The 17,532-nt window shown below is 39.4% G+C and overlaps 1 protein-coding gene across 8 annotated transcripts in view; it reads right to left on the bottom strand.

Moving 5' to 3' along the window:
• The window catches only part of LRP2 (LDL receptor related protein 2), a 200,915-nt gene that overhangs the window by 97,021 nt on the left and 86,362 nt on the right, over positions 1-17,532 (bottom strand). For 5 of the 8 annotated variants that reach the window (XM_042450031.1, XM_042450041.1, XM_042450070.1 and 2 more), the window contains exons 19-29: positions 17,211-17,341; positions 15,888-16,025; positions 14,730-15,011; positions 12,178-12,417; positions 11,294-11,413; positions 9,966-10,082; positions 8,568-8,945; positions 7,108-7,122; positions 4,069-4,317; positions 2,453-2,664; positions 1,282-1,466 (exon numbers count right to left, since the gene is read on the bottom strand). In XM_042450031.1, the coding sequence (XP_042305965.1) occupies positions 1,282-1,466; positions 2,453-2,664; positions 4,069-4,317; positions 7,108-7,122; positions 8,568-8,945; positions 9,966-10,082; positions 11,294-11,413; positions 12,178-12,417; positions 14,730-15,011; positions 15,888-16,025; positions 17,211-17,341 (2,067 nt within the window). The remainder of the gene's footprint in view (positions 1-1,281; positions 1,467-2,452; positions 2,665-4,068; positions 4,318-7,107; positions 7,123-8,567; positions 8,946-9,965; positions 10,083-11,293; positions 11,414-12,177; positions 12,418-14,729; positions 15,012-15,887; positions 16,026-17,210; positions 17,342-17,532) is intronic. The other 3 variants (XM_042450060.1, XM_042450078.1, XM_042450087.1) reach the window with 1 other exon arrangement.

Raw genomic sequence — 17,532 nt, 5'->3', positions numbered from 1 at the left:
AACTTCCATCAGCTTTAAAACAGGACAGGACAAATGTATGGAAGATCAGACTGTCAATAGCTACTAATAATGGCTCAGAGGCAATAGGACTCTCAATATCAGTTGCTAAGAAACGCAAGCTGGAGAATGAGAAGTTATACACTCATCCCTCCTCATTCACGGACTTGGGATCTGCGAGTTTGGTCCTTCCCAGATAGCAAGCAGGGAGGGACGAAATGAGGCGTGCCCGCATGGCGGCACCAATGGGGATTGATATTTCCAATTCATGGGGGGGTCCTGAGGTGTTTGATTCGCGGGGAGTCTAGAACAGATCCCCTGCGAATCGGGAGGGACGAGTGTACTTACCATGAAGGTTCATTTTGGGATGGCAGGAAGAGCAATCCACCAGGTATGGGTTTTATGGGTTGGTGCATGGGGGAAACCCATACCTGGTGGATTGCTCCATCTGCCATCATGAGAATGCTACTGTCCTCACATCCTGCTTGTGGGCTTCCACTGCTATGGAAAACAAAATGCAAAACTAGATAGGTCTTTAGTCTGACCTAGCATGGCTCTTCATATTTTCTAAGAATTACAATTAAATAACAATATGAAGCTCTCTGAATCCTTGAAAATGTTACAGCGTAAAATACTATTATTCTTTTCAACTTGTGATATTGAAATTAAAGAATTTTCCCAGTGCCAAATATATATGAAATCATATACTCTACATATGTATTTATTTATTTATTACTTGAAATGATTACATGAAGTCACATCATCAGAGATGTGTGAAGTCTACAGGATAAAGAGAATCTGATTGGGGGAGGGGGGAATCATCAAATGAAAGTCTTTTCCTCTCCCTCCATGGCAAGTTTCTGCTTTTTATGGGTATCAACACATGGTTGAAAGCAGGTTCATGTACCTTTGTAAACCACCAAACTATATACAGCCCATCACCTATGAATGCTGGCACACCAAGCTCTCAATAAATCACTTATATTTATTGCCTCTCACAGGAATAAACTAAACCTATATGTTGTAGTTGTTGTGTGCCTTCAAGTCATTTCCAAGTTAGGATGACTCAAAGGCGATCCTATCACAGAGGTTTCATAACAAATTTCTTCAGAGTAGATTGCCATTCAAACCCTGGTCTCCCAGTGTCCTAGTCCAACACTCAAAGTACTACACCATGCTGACCATCAAAAAACCTACATATTACTGGTAAATAAATGTAACTATTATATAACAATGTGGCTCATTATATAATCAAAAGGTAGATTTATTAAAAGAAAAGCTTACTCTGTCCTGGGATCTAACACTAGTCCACGTGGGTTTGTAACATTTTCACTTATCAGCACAGTCCTGTGGGTTCCATCAAGTCTGGAGACTTCAATTGTTTCAAGAACAAAGTCTGTCCAATAAAGATTGCGGCCTACCCAGTCCACAGCAATGCTTTCTGTTACGGTAACACCACTGTCAAACACCTGCCCAAAACAATGAAAGAACAAGTTGGTGTTCTTCTCATTCTTTACAACTGATTAGCATTCTACAGGAGAGGAAACCTTATTCTTCACAAAATAGGCTTAAAATGCGTAACCTGCATGGATACCAAAATCCACAGATGCACAAGTCTCATTGTCCTCAATGGTGGTGCAGCCTTGTTGTTCTCAACGCAATGGGCAGCAGGGGTTGCCTCCTCTTCTTCCTCCTCCTCCCCCCTGCCACCGCTACCCACCACTACCTTTCTCCTTCTTACTCTTACTCCTCCTCCCCTTCTTCCTCCTCTTCCCTACCCACCACTACCCACTGCTGCCTTCCTCCTCTTCCTTCCCCCATCTCCTCCTCTGCCCCCCCCCAATGCGGGCTTGCCATCCATGAATGCTGGAATCCGCAGATGACAAGCCCGCAGATATGGAGGGCCTAATGTAATCTACTGACATAAAGCTATTGCTTGCTATTCTGGAACTACTTATATAAACAAATAGTTTGTTGCTAGAAGCAGATCATCATCACGTATTTAGATGGTTGTTGGTATAACTTTAATGATGGTATGAGCTATGCAACTGTGGAAGGAATTACCTCAGAAGGTGGAGTATTTCCCACATTAGATGCCTATTTGTCAGGGATGCTGATAGGGTGTGTCCTAGAGATTTTAATGTCTGAGACAGAGCAGCCAGTGTTGTGCTCTTCTACTTTCCAAAGTTAGATTGATAGCTTTCCAGTCAAGCAATGTAAAGTACATCAGTTTCAATGGAATACAGCTATCTTCACAAATTACATGCATGCTGTGGGTCCAATTTATTTACTGGGAAGCAGGGCTGAACTGTTGGCCTTGCCTCCAGCATCATTTGCAGCTGCTGGTTCCACTGCATCAACATCCCTGTTTCTGGAAAGGAGTGCCTTCATGTAAACAAGTGAATGGGGACAGGTACTTCATGCAGTCCATGTTTGCATTCAACAAGAGACTTACTACTTTTCTGTCTGTCCCATTCTGGTATGCACTCCAGATCTTATCCTGGGAGACATCAGACCAAAATATTCTATCAGTCACCGAATCAAAATCAATAGCAACAATGTTTCTTCCATCTCGAATCAAAGAATAAATGCGCTGTGCATGAGAGGTTATGTTGTCAACAACAATTTGATTACGGCTTGCCACCAACAAGAGAAGATGCCCAGGCTCTGCAATAAACAGGCAAGTACAAACAAAACAAAACAAAGGTTTAACTAACAATAGCTAGAGGTAATTCCAATCATAAAACTGTTACAGCGGGACAGTGGGTCATTAAAGTTCAAAGCACAATGGAACTCAGACTATCTGCTTTGTTGGCAAAAGGTCCCACTCTGATCATTGGCACCACTGGGTAAAGTTGAGGAAGAGTGAAAACTGGACAGCTGGTACTAGCCACTAAGACCAGAAAGAGGGAACACAGATGGGCCTCCAAATGTTGTTGGATTACAACATTATTATCCCTAACTATCCTGCCTGAGATAGCTGGGAACTGAAACTCAACAGAATGTTCCCCATTCCTGATTAAAAGAACACTGAGTTAGATAGACAAATGGTGTGACTCAGTTTAAGGCAACTTCCTAAAAACTAGCAAAAGGAAAGGGAGTATGTTTCTCACAACGCACTCCTGTGAAAGGTACCATGAATGAAACACAGTTCATTGAAGTTTTATATGTTGACCATACCACTTTAGCAGCTATCATATTTTTAGATTGCAAGCCTGAGGATAGGGAAATGTCTAATTAACTATCTGTAAGCCTTTCTGGCTGAAGAGCGAAATAATAATAATAATAATAATAATAATAATACACACACACACACACACACACACACACACACACACACATATATATATATATTAAAATAAAATTTGGGGGGGGGAGCTAAGAAAAGCTTTTTTCTTTTTTTAAAATATTTTTTTTTACTACAACAGTCAAAATTTCCCAGCCTGAGGGACTGTGGGAGTTACAGTCCAAAAAGTAAGGCCCAGTACAGACCGCCCAAAAAGGGCGGTCTGCCAGCGCCTTGTTTTGCTGCACAAGAAAGCTGCAGCAGACAAACCGCTCGGCTTCCTCGCGCAACAAAAAGAACCCGCAAAAAGCAGGGGTTTTTTGCAGCGCCATAATGATGCCACAGTGTGCCAATGGCACACTCGCGACATCATTATGGCGCCGTGACGTGCGGATGCTAAGCATCCATCACATCAAAATGGCAGCACCCATCTGTACAGGGTGCCGCCATTTTAGCGCCCTCGTTATTGTGAGGGGCGAGGGGTGGTCTGGAAGCGTCGCCCCTCACACATGACAAGGGCGCCCTATCACACCCGTCTGTCCCGTGCCAAACTTTGCCAGTCTCTGATTATTCTTGGCCAGATGGCAAAGCAGCTGATCATGCCTGCAAAGATAACAGCAGTTGGTAACTTGTCTCCTAATTAATATAAACACTGTATAGTTATGTGAGTTAATGGGCAAGCAAACTCTTGTCAAGTAGCAGGAAATAAGTGGCCACACAGCATACAGTCAGAAAACAGATACGTGTTTGTACAGCTCTATCTGTATCTCACTTGTATTCCTCACCAGCTACTTTGCAAGTCTTCCCATTGGGTTCTAAGACATAACCTTCATCACAATAACATCTGGAAGATCCTCTTTCATTGTGGCAGTGCTGGCTGCAAAACCCTGGAGGGTCACATTCATTTATATCTTCACAGGTTTTGGAATCATTGGTAAGCTGGTATCCAAATGGACAAGAACACTGAGCCCCAAAGGGGCCTTGAATACATTCATGGGTGCAGCCTGCATTGTTATCAGAACAAGTCTCCTGGTCTGCAAAGAAATGGAAGAGGGTCACAAACTAGCACATCTGAAAAAGCTTTCAACTTCCCTGGAATAAGTAAAAGGCAATCATAACATACAGTAAATAATGCATCACATTTTTCTGTAGGCGTGAATAGTGGACTGTAGATCCTCTGAAATCAGATACTCAGATAAGTAATTGTTAATATGAGTCTCACTGATTTCAATGGGTCTGTTTTAAGCAAAAGCATAAAGAGGTCTGAATTGAACCAGCTCGGTCGGTTACACACCGGCACTTGGGACGTCCGCAGGACGTCCCACTTTAAAAAAGGGGCGTCTCTTCTAGACGCCCCAGGATCTAATACGGACTCTGTCTGTACAATATGGCACCGGCTGTTCCACACGGCCGTCGCCATCTTTACATATCGGACGCATAGCGTCCGAACGTGTCGCAGCGCCTATGACGTCGCGAATGCGCCAGCGGCGCCTCACGACATCATAGAGGCGCCGCAAGAAGGAGCTCCATTTTGGAGCTCCTTTTTTGCTCCGCGCGGCAGCCGCGCGGTGTGGCTGCTACGGCTCCCGCACGGAGCAAGCGGCGGCGGCAGCAGACCGCCTCAAAGCGGCGGTCTATAACCCGCCCCTGTTGGTACAAAAGTCTGATAAAAAAGCTGTAGTTGGGACTTTAAAGGAGTTATTCAAGGTGCTGTTCCTAAAAGCATAGCTCCTTTCAAGTTTGTACTAAAACCCAGAATGGATTCACTGTCCAACTGACAAGCAAGACACTGATTATACATGAGAAGACTGTATGTGATCTGTAAATAAGATGGTTTAGGTAAAAGTCGAGCCAATTTTTCAATTACACTTACGGTTAGTATCTTCCTGCCCTGGTCATTGCTAGGTTCCCACCTGTATGATACTACAAGTGAAAAAAAGAATTCAGAATAAAGATATTTTGTGACATCTCTTTGTTCATAATAACAGGTATCTTTATTCTGAAATGTTTTTCCACTTGTAGTCTGACGCAGATAGCTACCTAGCAATGACCAGCACAAGAGTAATCTTCAGTTATAGCTGCACTGCAGACATAATGCAGTTTGACACTGCTTTAACTGCCATGTCTCCATCTTATGGAATCCTGGCATCTGTAGTTTGTTGCACCATCAGAGCTCTCTAGCAGAGAAGGCTAAATATCCCACAAAACTACAATTCCCAGAATTCCATAGCATTGAGTCATTGCAGTTAAAACGTGTCAAACTGCATTATTTCTGAAGTGCAGACATAATCTTTGATACTAGCCATAAGTATGTGTCTCAGGATCATTAAATGGCATAGCAGGAAAACTGATAAATAGCAAGCTACAAAGGGTTTTCTTTTGGAGGGCAATCAAAACCCCAGCTTCATTTTTCATATGTGAACATCAGTTCCTTTGAAGGAAGCAGACAGCAGCAAGGAGGAAAATGTGGTGGCAAACTTTTAACTAACTTGACTTTTTCCCCAGCCAATTGAGGCAAATACCATGTACATTCTGATTAAATGGGGAGACAAATTTATTTGCATTTTACTACTTTGTGACATGATCCTTTCAAACATTCTCAACCCTCAGATACTCTACTTCTTTTCTGTAAACTTGACACCTAGATATTCTATCCTTCTCTTTATTGACCTGCTTCTCCCACCCAACTACATATAATGACATAGCTTAATAACATTAGGAGTTATGATAATTTGAAGCTTATTTCCACAATCAGGTATACTAAGAGAAAAACTCATGTACTAAATGGTTTGTAGTCCATGATGTGTGTGTTTATTGTATTTATTTCACACCTTTCTCCCAAAACTGGAATTCAAGATGGCTCACAGCAAGATGGATAAAAACTGGATAAAACAAATAAATTTACATTCTAAAACATCATTAAATAAAAACCACAATTGAAAACACCTTACTAAAAAAACACAGCAGATTCAGTGCCCACTTCTTAAAAGGCCCCTGCTATTTCAAGCTGTCAGTGGTCTACAAATGTGGCTCTGAAAGGTGGTGGGACTGAGAGAAGAACCTCCCAAAAGATCCTAAAAACTACATAGGTTCACATTGTAAAACATGGTCCTTTAAATGGCCTGGACCTAAGTTATATGGGGCTTCATAGGACATACAGTAAACAGCACTTCCAGTATTACTTGAAAACAGACCAGTAACCAAGATCAATGACAACAAGAAAAGTTGTCTGAGAATGGATACTTCTCAACAGCCTTGTTGAATTTTTGGAAAGACACCTTTAGTTTCATGAAATCACAGAGTTGGAAGAGACCTCAAGGAACATCCAGTACAACCCCCTGCCATGCAGAAAAACACAATCAAAGCATCCCCAACAGAGGGGTCATCCAGTCTCTGCTTAAAAACCTCCAAAGAAATAGAATTTAACTGGCTGTTTTCCTTTAATGTTCTTTGGATAACTGTACATAGCTATTGTTAATATGTTTTTCCAATTCTTCTTGTGAAATTATTTTGAACTTTTACAATAAAAAAAATTTTTTAAAAGAAGCCAGTTGCAGAGAAATGTTGCCAGGGGTATGGTTGCACTCATGTCCTCTTGGTGGGCTTCCTATAAGCTTCTGGCTGGCCTTTAGAGAACAGAAGGCTGGACTAAATTAAGCCTTTGGTATGAACCAACACGTTTAGGTTAAAAAAACCAAACCTGAATCAAGAGTCTTTGAAACCATCTCAGAAGTTCCCTGTTTCTGTAAAAAAGCCCTTCGTCAACCAATATAATTTGAAATTCAGTATCAAAATATGAATCTAATTTTTTTTTAGAATCATACCTGGCTGAGGCTCATCTGAGAATGTGTATTGATTGATTAGAAAAGAGGAGGAAAGAAAGAGAGAGATTAGGATTAAGAACAAATCAACATTGATTGTAATCAACACAGATACTTCTGGCCCCTTGTAGGTTTTGCGATTAAAATCAAGTAAAAGTTAGAAATATTAAAGGAAATATTAAAGACTGAACAAAATTTGATTTAAAATTAAAAGCCACTACTGATTTAAATCCAAATAGCTAATGGTAAATTTAATATTTATTTGAAAACTATTTCTGGTGGTAGACAAGTATGAAATGTAACATATCAAGGTTAAAGGAAGCACTGGATAAACATTCAAAGTCACATAAAGTTGCAACAGTACAGCAGTGGGCTCACACATATAGATGTTAGCTCCAAATTCTTGTTGTGTGCCTTGAAGTCATTTTCAATTTATGGAGACCCTAAAGTAAAGCTATCATGGGTTTTCTTGGTGAAGTTTATTCAGCAGAGGTTTGCCTTTGCCTTCCTTTGAAGCTGAGTGTGTGAGGTGCCCAAGATCACTCAGTGGGTTTCCATGGCTGAGCAGAGATTCAAATCCTGGTCTCTAGTCATAATCCAGCACTCAAACCAGTACACCACACTAACTCTTTGGCTCCAATTACTAGAATTCATATACAATGGAGAGGGGGGGGAATCGATTGGGATCTACTGGAAGATCTCAGGAAAATTTGCAGTAGACTGGCAAGGATTTCTAGCTTCCTACTATTAAGCATTAGCAACAACAAAGTGGTTTCCATCTAACCACAATACACAACTGTGCTGCTTAAATGAAGAAAACTTATAAGGGTGTGGGTATGTCCAGGAGAGGATTTCTGTGTGGCAGGACTGAATTCACTTCAGCTCTGGTACTCAGAACAAATACCTAATCTTAGAATTTTTGAATTCCAATAAAACATTTCTTGCACTAGGTAAATTTTCAAATTTTAGTAAAAAACAAAATAAGAGCCAGCATGTCTTAGTGGTTTGAGCGCTGAACTATGACTCTGAAGGTCATGGTTTGATTTCCCGCTCAGGAAAGGAAACCCACTAGAAGACCTAGAGAAGCCACACACTCTCAGCCCCAGAAAACCCATGATAGGTTCGCCTTAAGATCATCAACAACAATTCCCCATAAATTTGAAGTCTTACTCAGTCCTGCTATACATACAACATGAAAGTGACAAATTCCATATATTATTCTTTGCTGAAGCTTGGTGCTTTTTATTTTATCTATTTATTAATTACAGTAGCTCATTTTTCTTTCAAGTAACTCAGAATAATATATTTGGTTTCTTTTTCTCATTTTCACAATGACTTTGTGAGATAAGCTAATTTGCCTTGTCTCTCAAAAATTCAAGCCCGTTCCACCCACAGCAAATGTCTGGACTAGTGCAGGCCTGCACATGTTAAAAACAACAACAAAAAAGACCATGGTCACTTACTGCAAAGAGGGGATTCATCAGCTCCATTAGGGCAGTCCGCAAGATTGTCACAAACTTTGCTCAGATTTACACACATGCTGTGGCCTGGACATTGCCACTGCCAGCTAGGGCACCGAAAAGGCGGAGTAGGACAATCTCTCTCATCACTCATATCCCTGCAGTCATTGTCACCATCACAGATCCAAGCACGATAGATACAGTTTCCATTGTCGCAGTGGAAAAGAGAGGGAGGGCAGGTCTTAGGAGGGCATCTGTGATGTTCATCAGAGCCATCTACACAGTCAGGGTGTCCATCACATTCCCAGTTACCTGGGATACAGTTGCCATCAGACTGACACTGGAATTCATTCTGGTGACACATCCCAGGGGGCCTTGTAGCTGAAACAGTAACATAAGCACATGGGACAATGTCCATGTATACGGGAAAAAGCAAACTTAATTGATATTTTCTTTTCTCAGCCAACCAATCTCAAAACATAACAAAAGACAAGTCCAAGGAAATGTGCAGTATGACTCCTGTATCCACATGAGTTACATTCCAAGACTCACCTCCTGTGGATCCCTGAAACTACATTATTTTCAGGGATCCACAGGAGGTAAGTATTATTTTCAATGAGATGAATGAGTTCTGGCCCTAGCATACCACAGAATCACACTGGAGGACGTAGAAATGCCTAGAGAGAACACTTCTTTCTTGATGACAAGCAGAATTTTCCTTTAGCACAATTCTATATTATGCTTGGGCAGAAAGTTGACTATAGAATCGTTCTGGAGGACGATTCTTTTTTTTTAAGACATGGATAAGTGAATGTGGATACCAAAACCGTGGATATGGAAGCTGTACTGTATAAGCTGTAAATTCAATTTTAGAGACAGAGACATGGAAATGAACAAAACTTGTTAGTGAACAATAATATAAGTCCATCTACATTTCTTTTCATTTGTATATAACCCACTACATGGAGTAGATGAAAAAGCTGTTATCATAACACTATTGGTGATGACCCCATCAAGTGAAATGGGAAGCAACAGTCTGATCTACTAGGAACTGTCTTTAGTAAGGGACACAGCAGAAGTTCCCTTGTAACCCATAAAAATGCATTAGTATTATTTGTTAAAACTGATGGCACCTCTTGTTCAAGACAACTGAAAAATCCTAATGGACTCTTAGTGTCTTGAACATGTTGTTTCTTAAGCTGAGCACATAACCCGTTCAGCAAAATAAAACCTTGATTCCAATTTCGATGCACAATAGTTTCTAACCCCTGCCACATTGTCACAGGAAAAGATTGCTATATTGTGTGTGTCAAGTTAGTGCCAACATTTCATCTTTGCATTTAGTCTTGCCAAACTTTGTTCATAGGGTTTCACTAACAAGATAACTTGTAGGATACTTACGACAATTAGCTTCATCTGAGTGATCGTTACAGTCAAAGACTCCATCACACTGGTAGTAACTACTGATACACTGGTCTCCACTTGCACATTTAAATTCAGTGGAACTGCAGTTGTAGACTACAGTGAAAAAAACATGATTAAATTATTCTCAGATGTTACTTTTAACAACAACATTCTAAACAGATATTTAGTTATGGTAGTAATTATAGGCCATAAGAGGCAGTTATTGTAAATTAACAGAACACATGAGTGAATCATGGTCTCACTATTTCCTATGAAATATAGTAAATATTTTCACAAGCTGAAAATATCAAGTTGAGTCTAGCAATATTTTTTTCCCCTTTCTCAGCCCATAGAGTAACTACTATGCATTCTGGCAGATTTTCAGAATAATTCAAAGCGCAAATTAAGTCACTAAGCAACCTGGGAGAAAATGTTGTACTTTTAAAAAGTAGAATATACAGCCTACCTTCCATATCCACAGATTCTGCATCCATGGATTCAACCATCCACTGATTGAAAAATATATTTTAAAAATTCAAAAAGAAAACCTCGGTTTTGGCATTTTATATAAGGGTCACTATTTTACTACCTCAGTGTATTTAACAGGACTTGAAGCATCCATCGTTTCTGATATCTGCTGGGGTTCTGAAATCAAACACCTGCTGATACCAAGGGCTCACTGTATGAGGAATACTTGTTGTTGTCATTGTTGTTGTGTGCTTTCAAGTTTTTTCCAACATATGGCAACCCTAAGGTAAATTTATCACAGGGTTTGCTTTGTTCAGAGGGAATTCACCTTTGATTTCCCCTGAGGCTGAGAGAGTGTGAGTTGCCCAACATCACCGAGTTGGTTTCTATGTCTAAGCAGAGATTCAAACCCTGGTCTCCCAGAGTTGTAGTCCAATTCTCAAACCACTACATCATACTGGCTGTGTGAATATGATAAGGTGTCCTACCACATATTATCAGCAAATATTATTACTCTTTATAACCTATGGAATATACTGTCATTCTTCTCATCTCTTAGATGAGAACTGAATGGAGATCTAAGACAGTTTTTCAAGGCCACTCAGTGGGACTGTGCTTGAATTCATAATTTGAAGTATTTGTGTCTTCTAGTCCTCATTCAAAGACCACCCATGCTACCTCACTAATTAGAGAGTGGAGTCCACTTCTTTTCAAATAAGTTTATTTTTTAAATAAGAGTTGATGTTTTTTTAAAAAAAAACACTGCTGAGATTTATAATATGAAACAGCAGAGTTTGCAAAACTCAGTATGTAACTGATCTCCTTGTGTCAGTGGCAGCAGTGTATGGATACTTAACTGCAATCATGTTCATCTGCTCCATCAATACAATCCTTGTCACCATCACAGATGTAAAATGGATCAATGCACCTATGATCAGGACACTGGAACTGACCAGGCTCACACGTCTCTGTAAAAGCTATGAACACAGCATTTGTTTTACAAAACCTATAATGTCAGTTCTGGTTCCAAATCTCTCATCTTCACTTTGAATAAAGATATCACACAGGACCGTATTGCAAACCATTTCTTACCTAGTGTCCTCCAGGTGCATTGGACTACAACTCTCATCTTCCCCAGGGATAGGTCATGTTAACTGGAGCTGACAAGAGTTGTGGACTAAAACATCTGGAGAGGACAAAACTGGGGAACTGCACAGTAAAATCCAAAAGATATTTACTCAAGAGGGTGAAAAAGTCTACTTGGAATCATGGGACAGCTTAATCAAGTTTAAGTCCTTCTGATAAAAGAGACAGGCAGCCGCCCCGATTGTTCTCAGAGAGGCGGGATAGAAATAAATTTATTATTATTATTATTATTATTATTATTATTATTATTATTATTTATTAAGTGCAAAAGTCAGTCACTCTGGTGTTCATATGGAAAAGCAGATTTCTGATAAAAGTGAAACAAAGACAGGTTTCAAATTTACTAGGGCCCATGTTTGTGCCTCGTGAGGCAAAAAAGAAAGGGGTCACTTCCAGTTGTAGAAAGTGTTTCTGATATATGGTACAGCCATGCTGGCTGTTGTACTGCACCTCAACAGTCAGAATGCTTCTCTGGATGTGCAGAGGAAGGACGTCCCGCATAGTTCAGCTAAAAAGCTCAACCCAGTACCCAGTCACTTGCTGGGTGAGACATCAGAAGATGGAACTCACTGCACCATCCTGTTCCAAGACTTACTGCAGTTTTTTTCATCTGATCCATCACCGCAGTCATTATCTGTATCACACAGCCAGATTCTGGGAATGCACTTGTTGTTATCACAGGAGAAGAAGGCTGTAGGACATGACGTAGGGCCCTGTGTGGGGCAGTGAAGTTCATCACTATTGTCCAGACAGTCATTATGATTATCACATCGCCAGCGGCTGGGAATGCACTGGCCATTTCTACAGGTAAAGGCTGATGTGGCACAAGAAGTGTCTAAGCAAGAAATAAAATGTCAAAATATTTGCATGATACAAAAAAAAGTTTTCCTTACAAACATGCTAAGACTTTAAGCACGTACATGTCTATTCAGATGTAAAGCCAACTGAGCTCACTAGTACTTACTCCAGTTGAAGAACTTCTAAGTATCTATCACTGGAGCAAAAAGCAAAATTTCTACGATTCATTGATTTACATGCAATTGGGAACAATCCCCTCCTCTTTTCTCCAGACTTCAGATTTATGCTTAAATAGCACTTTCTTGCAGGGATGACATACGGACATGCTGCTATGGTCTAGAACAGTGATTCCCAAATTCTGGCCCTCCAGGTGTTTTGGATTTCAACTCCCAGAAGCCTCAGCCATCTTGACCAATGGTCTGGGATTCTGGGTGTTGAGGTCCAAAAACCTAGAAGACCAGAGTTTGGGAATCACTAGTCTAGAAGGACTTTTCAGTTTCACAAATGGAGAGGAAGCCCTCCCCCCCGCCCGTGAAAACACTAAACATACCATTATCACGAACTGAGTTCCTGGCTGCTGCCAAGCCGCAGAATTAAGGCAGTTTGACTCCACTTTACCTGACATGGCTCCATCCTATGGAATCCTGGGGTTTGTAGTTTGTTGTGGCACCAGAGCTCTCTGAAAGAGAAGGCTAAGTAACTCACAAAACTACAAATCCCAGAATTCCATAGCATGGAGCCATGTCAGTTAAGTGGGGTGAAACTGCATTAATTCTGCAGTGTACATGTAGCCCTCATCATGCATATAAGTTCAATACATGCACCACCATGCACAGAAGTGATTAGGCCTAAAATTATACCAGAAGTGTTTTTACAAGCCCAAAACTGTCATTGAGTGTGCTAAGCAGGAGGGATGCAGGTCTTCGCATATGTTGTTCTCAGACATGATAATAAGAAATTTTATTTTTCCATTCATTCATTCATTGCATTTTGGGGCTCCCTTTGCAAAGATTTCAAAACGTTTTGCACAATTTTTAAAAAATACAATCCCCCCCCCCCAAAATGCTCTTTTTTGCACGAATTCCATGATGTTTTCGCTACTGCTGTTGACACAAAAAGTCTATTTGTTCTAGTACAGGGCACATCTAATGGCAAGTGGCAATTTCCAATTAGACCCCTTATTATGAAAAACAAGAAAGTTTGCAAATATTTCTCCCAAGTTAAGATACTAGTGCTAAAAGTAGAACACAACATTTTAGAAATATTTCAAAGAACTTTTTGTTCTTTAAAGGGAGCTGCTTAATACAGAGAATACATAATTTCAATTGTTGGAATGTTGTTTGAAGAAAACCAGGATTCAAACATTTTAAACAAAACAAAGTAAACAAAAAGCAAACTAGCTGAAACATTGTTCTAAAAGGTAAGATGAAGAACAAGACTCCAAAAGGTGAAGATAGACACAGCAGTGAAACACAGAGGGAAGTTACAAAGTTTGTTAGTGGCAAGATCTCTCAAACCCATCATTATTTTTATTCATTATAACTTTTGCTTAGCAACATGCAAAAAAAAATGAACTTTGCTGGTGTGTGTGTGTGTGTGTGTATGTGTGTGTAATTTAAATGCAAAAATGTAGAATACTATGAAAAGTTATTCAACCATTGTCACAGCTCAAAACAAATTTAAAAGATTAATTCCAAAAGCTGGACTGTATTTTTCTACATAGTATAGATATACTGTATAACTTATTAGAATTCTGCATATTATAGAATATATTGTGCTATTACAAGTTCTGTGAAGACAAATTATTATAAAGGTTTGACTAGTTCTGAATGGCAAAAGAATCTAGAAATCCATTTTGATTTAGATTTAGGGAGTAGACGCTGAATGATTCCTATGGATAAACATACATCAAAGAATTCCATTGACATACATTTTCAACACAATGCAATCAAAGCTAATCCTGTGAGCTGGGTCTGTCCCAAGTTTTCATATTTGTGCATTCTTTACAATCATGCCAGAAACCATCCCATGGAAGCAAAACATTCTATATGAATTGACCCTGTACAAGCCACTTGATCTGGTTAATATAATATTTTTTAAGAGGGGGAATATCCTAGAAATTGTAATTTGGTGAGCGCCAGAGCTCTCTGACATGTCAGGCTGAATACCTTGCCAAACTATAAATCCCAAGTTTCCACAGGATGGAGGTAAGTTAAAATAGTGTGAAACTCCTTTATTTCTGTAGTGAGGAATCACAGCAACTCAAGAATTCCAATACATGCACTACTATTAATTAAAAAAAAAAAAACAAAACACCAGTGCCTCTTTGGAGATGCAAGCAATACTTACTTAGGGACCCACAGTTTTGTTCATCACTGTTGTCATGGCAATCATCGACACCATCACACTGATAGAACCTGGGTACACACCTTCCATTGCCACAGGAAAAGGAATATGAACCACACTGCAAAGTGGGAGGTTCATTGGATGGATCTTCAACACACGTCAGCTGATTAGAACTTAGCTTCATTCCATAGGGGCAGCCACAAACCCTCTGGAAATTTGGTACTGGGAAGCAGAAGTGGCTGCAGTCTCCATTGGGATTGGTTGCTCTGTTGCAGTAGTTAGTGCCTTCAAAAATATCATGAAAGATTAGTATGCATTTATATTTGTAACACTTAAGAAATAATTCAAATATATGATACTTACTAAGAAAGAAGGAAACATATTAGAAATTACAAATGATGAATATTTATAAGAGCCTGACCCAGCCAAACATAAGTACTTCAAACTCCAATTATTTCCACTGAAAAATGAAGAATATGCTTAAGGCTGCAATCCTCTATATGCTTACCTGGCCCACTTAGGAGTAAGTCTCATTGATTTCTGAAGAAATTAATTCTGAATTAATAGTAGGGATGGAAAAAATATTTAGAACTATTCATTCCTGGATCTAAAAATGAGTTCCCCAATAGTCAGGAACCCATGTCAGGAAGAAGAATAGACCAGTAAGAATTATGTACAGTTTTTTCTTGGTATTTGACATTAGTGCTTCAAAGCAATTATTATGCAGAAAATGGAGTTGCTTTTGTAGACAGCATCGGTTTTAAACAAAAACTGCATTTTTCTCCACAAAATAATTCCTGTACAGGACACTTGGATAGAAGGAGAAGACTGCAAAGAAACATTTTTTCTCCCACAGCCATAAGAAACACGTTTTAATTATTCATCTTGTAATACTAATTGCTTTTTTACATCTGTCTACTGATATGCTTATAATTCATTAATTAATATTAATAATAACATACATTATTACACATAGCCAAACCTTTCTACATAAGACTGACTTGTAGCTGTATTGATTATGAAAAAAACACCATTTTATACCTCTTGACACATTCTCCCCCACTCCCTGAAAATGATTAACATGTAGTTGAATATGTAACCATCATGTCAAATAGGATGTTTCACTATATATAACTGTGTAAATTAAGTGGATCAATTTACCTGTTTGAAAATGAGCATTGTATGCTTTAACGTGCATGATATTATTGATTCCTCTCCTAATAACAGTCATTTCCCCTCCATCAGTCTTTCGAATTCGAACAATTCCACCAAGCCTCCAGTCAGTAAAATATGCATAACCTGCAATACCCAAAGCAAAATTTCACAGAGATTATTATTGTACAAATGAGATATACCCTCACATTCCTAACTGAACTGGGCAAATGTAATGTTTTGAATGCAAATATGTTCACAAATTGGACAGGTATACAATTTTTATTGAGTCTCTTTCCTACTGCAACCCCACTACCATCATATCACATCCCATGATGTTCTAGATGTCCCCCAACCACATCTGAAGCAGAGATAATATTGGAGGATGAGATACAGAGGAAAGAAGCAGACACCCCACCCATCAAAGGGAATTACATTTATATTTGCATTTTTGAAAGACATGCCAAAGACCAGACAGAATATTTTCTTGTAGTGTCAGGAGACTCAAATGTAAACATGAAAACTACATTTTCTGCCTGGAGTCACTAAGAACCCACTGGAAAAATCCCCCCAGTGGCATCCCTTCAGCCAATTTTTGCTCATAGGATAGTCCTCCTGGTGGAAGAGGGTGAGAAAACATTTTTTTCTGATTTTCTATGCAAACCAGTACACCTTTCTCCTGAGGGTTGGGGAACCTCAGGAACAATATGGTGGTGGAATATTGGTTTCACTACAACCACAGGAGAGTGGAGGCAAAATATGTGAAAACTGTGCACAACTCTAACTCAACCCAACATCTCAACAGAATTGGAGTCCTTCTATGGACAGACTGAGTATCAAGCCTTCTGTCTAACTCTCTGCATGCACCTCCAAAAAACCAACTTAGGAAGTAAAAAAAATTCAAGAACAGTATGAGTCTTCCTTATCCAAAATGCTTGGTACTAGAAATGTTTTGGATTTCAGAATTTTGTTTGTTTGAATATTTGTATATACATAATAAGATATCTTGGAGATGGGATCCAAGCCTAAACATGAAATTCATTTCAGTTTCGTATACCCCTTATATACATAGTCTGAGTGTGATTTTATACACAATGTCTTTCATAATTTTGTGCATGAAACAAAGTCTTGTACACTGAAACATAAGAAAGCAAAGGTGTCACCATCTCAGCCACCCATGTAGATAATTTTGGATTTTGGAGGATTTCAGATTTTAGAATTCCAGATACAGGAGACTCAGCCTGTTTTGTGACCAAAATATTCCAATATCCTGTCATGTAGTGTCATACTATGAGAAACAGAGGACTACAAAGACTCTGTTATCACACTCACCTCCAAATATAGTGAGTCCAAATGGATGTGTCATCTGATTAATGCGTTCAAGCGATCTCCTGTCTAGTCCATCAAAGGTACTGTGCTCAATTTTATCAAAGAAGGCATCCACCCAGTAAAGCCTTAAAGAACTGGGGGAAATGACAACAGTTTAATTATTTAAACATTCACAAGCTTCAGCATCAAATTGTCTGAAAGGCATTTCCATTAATTCTCTATTCACCCTAGTGGAGATTCTGGAATTACAGAGTATAAACAGGTCTGCACAAAATGTTCTTCATCATCACCAAGCAAAGGAGTAATTTTGTGAAGCATGACAAGT

The sequence above is a fragment of the Sceloporus undulatus genome, chromosome 1 (genome assembly GCF_019175285.1).
Source record: "Sceloporus undulatus isolate JIND9_A2432 ecotype Alabama chromosome 1, SceUnd_v1.1, whole genome shotgun sequence".
NCBI lineage: Eukaryota > Metazoa > Chordata > Lepidosauria > Squamata > Phrynosomatidae > Sceloporus > Sceloporus undulatus.
Note: the sequence above shows the minus strand (reverse complement) of the source record. Positions and strands in the feature narration are given on the sequence as shown.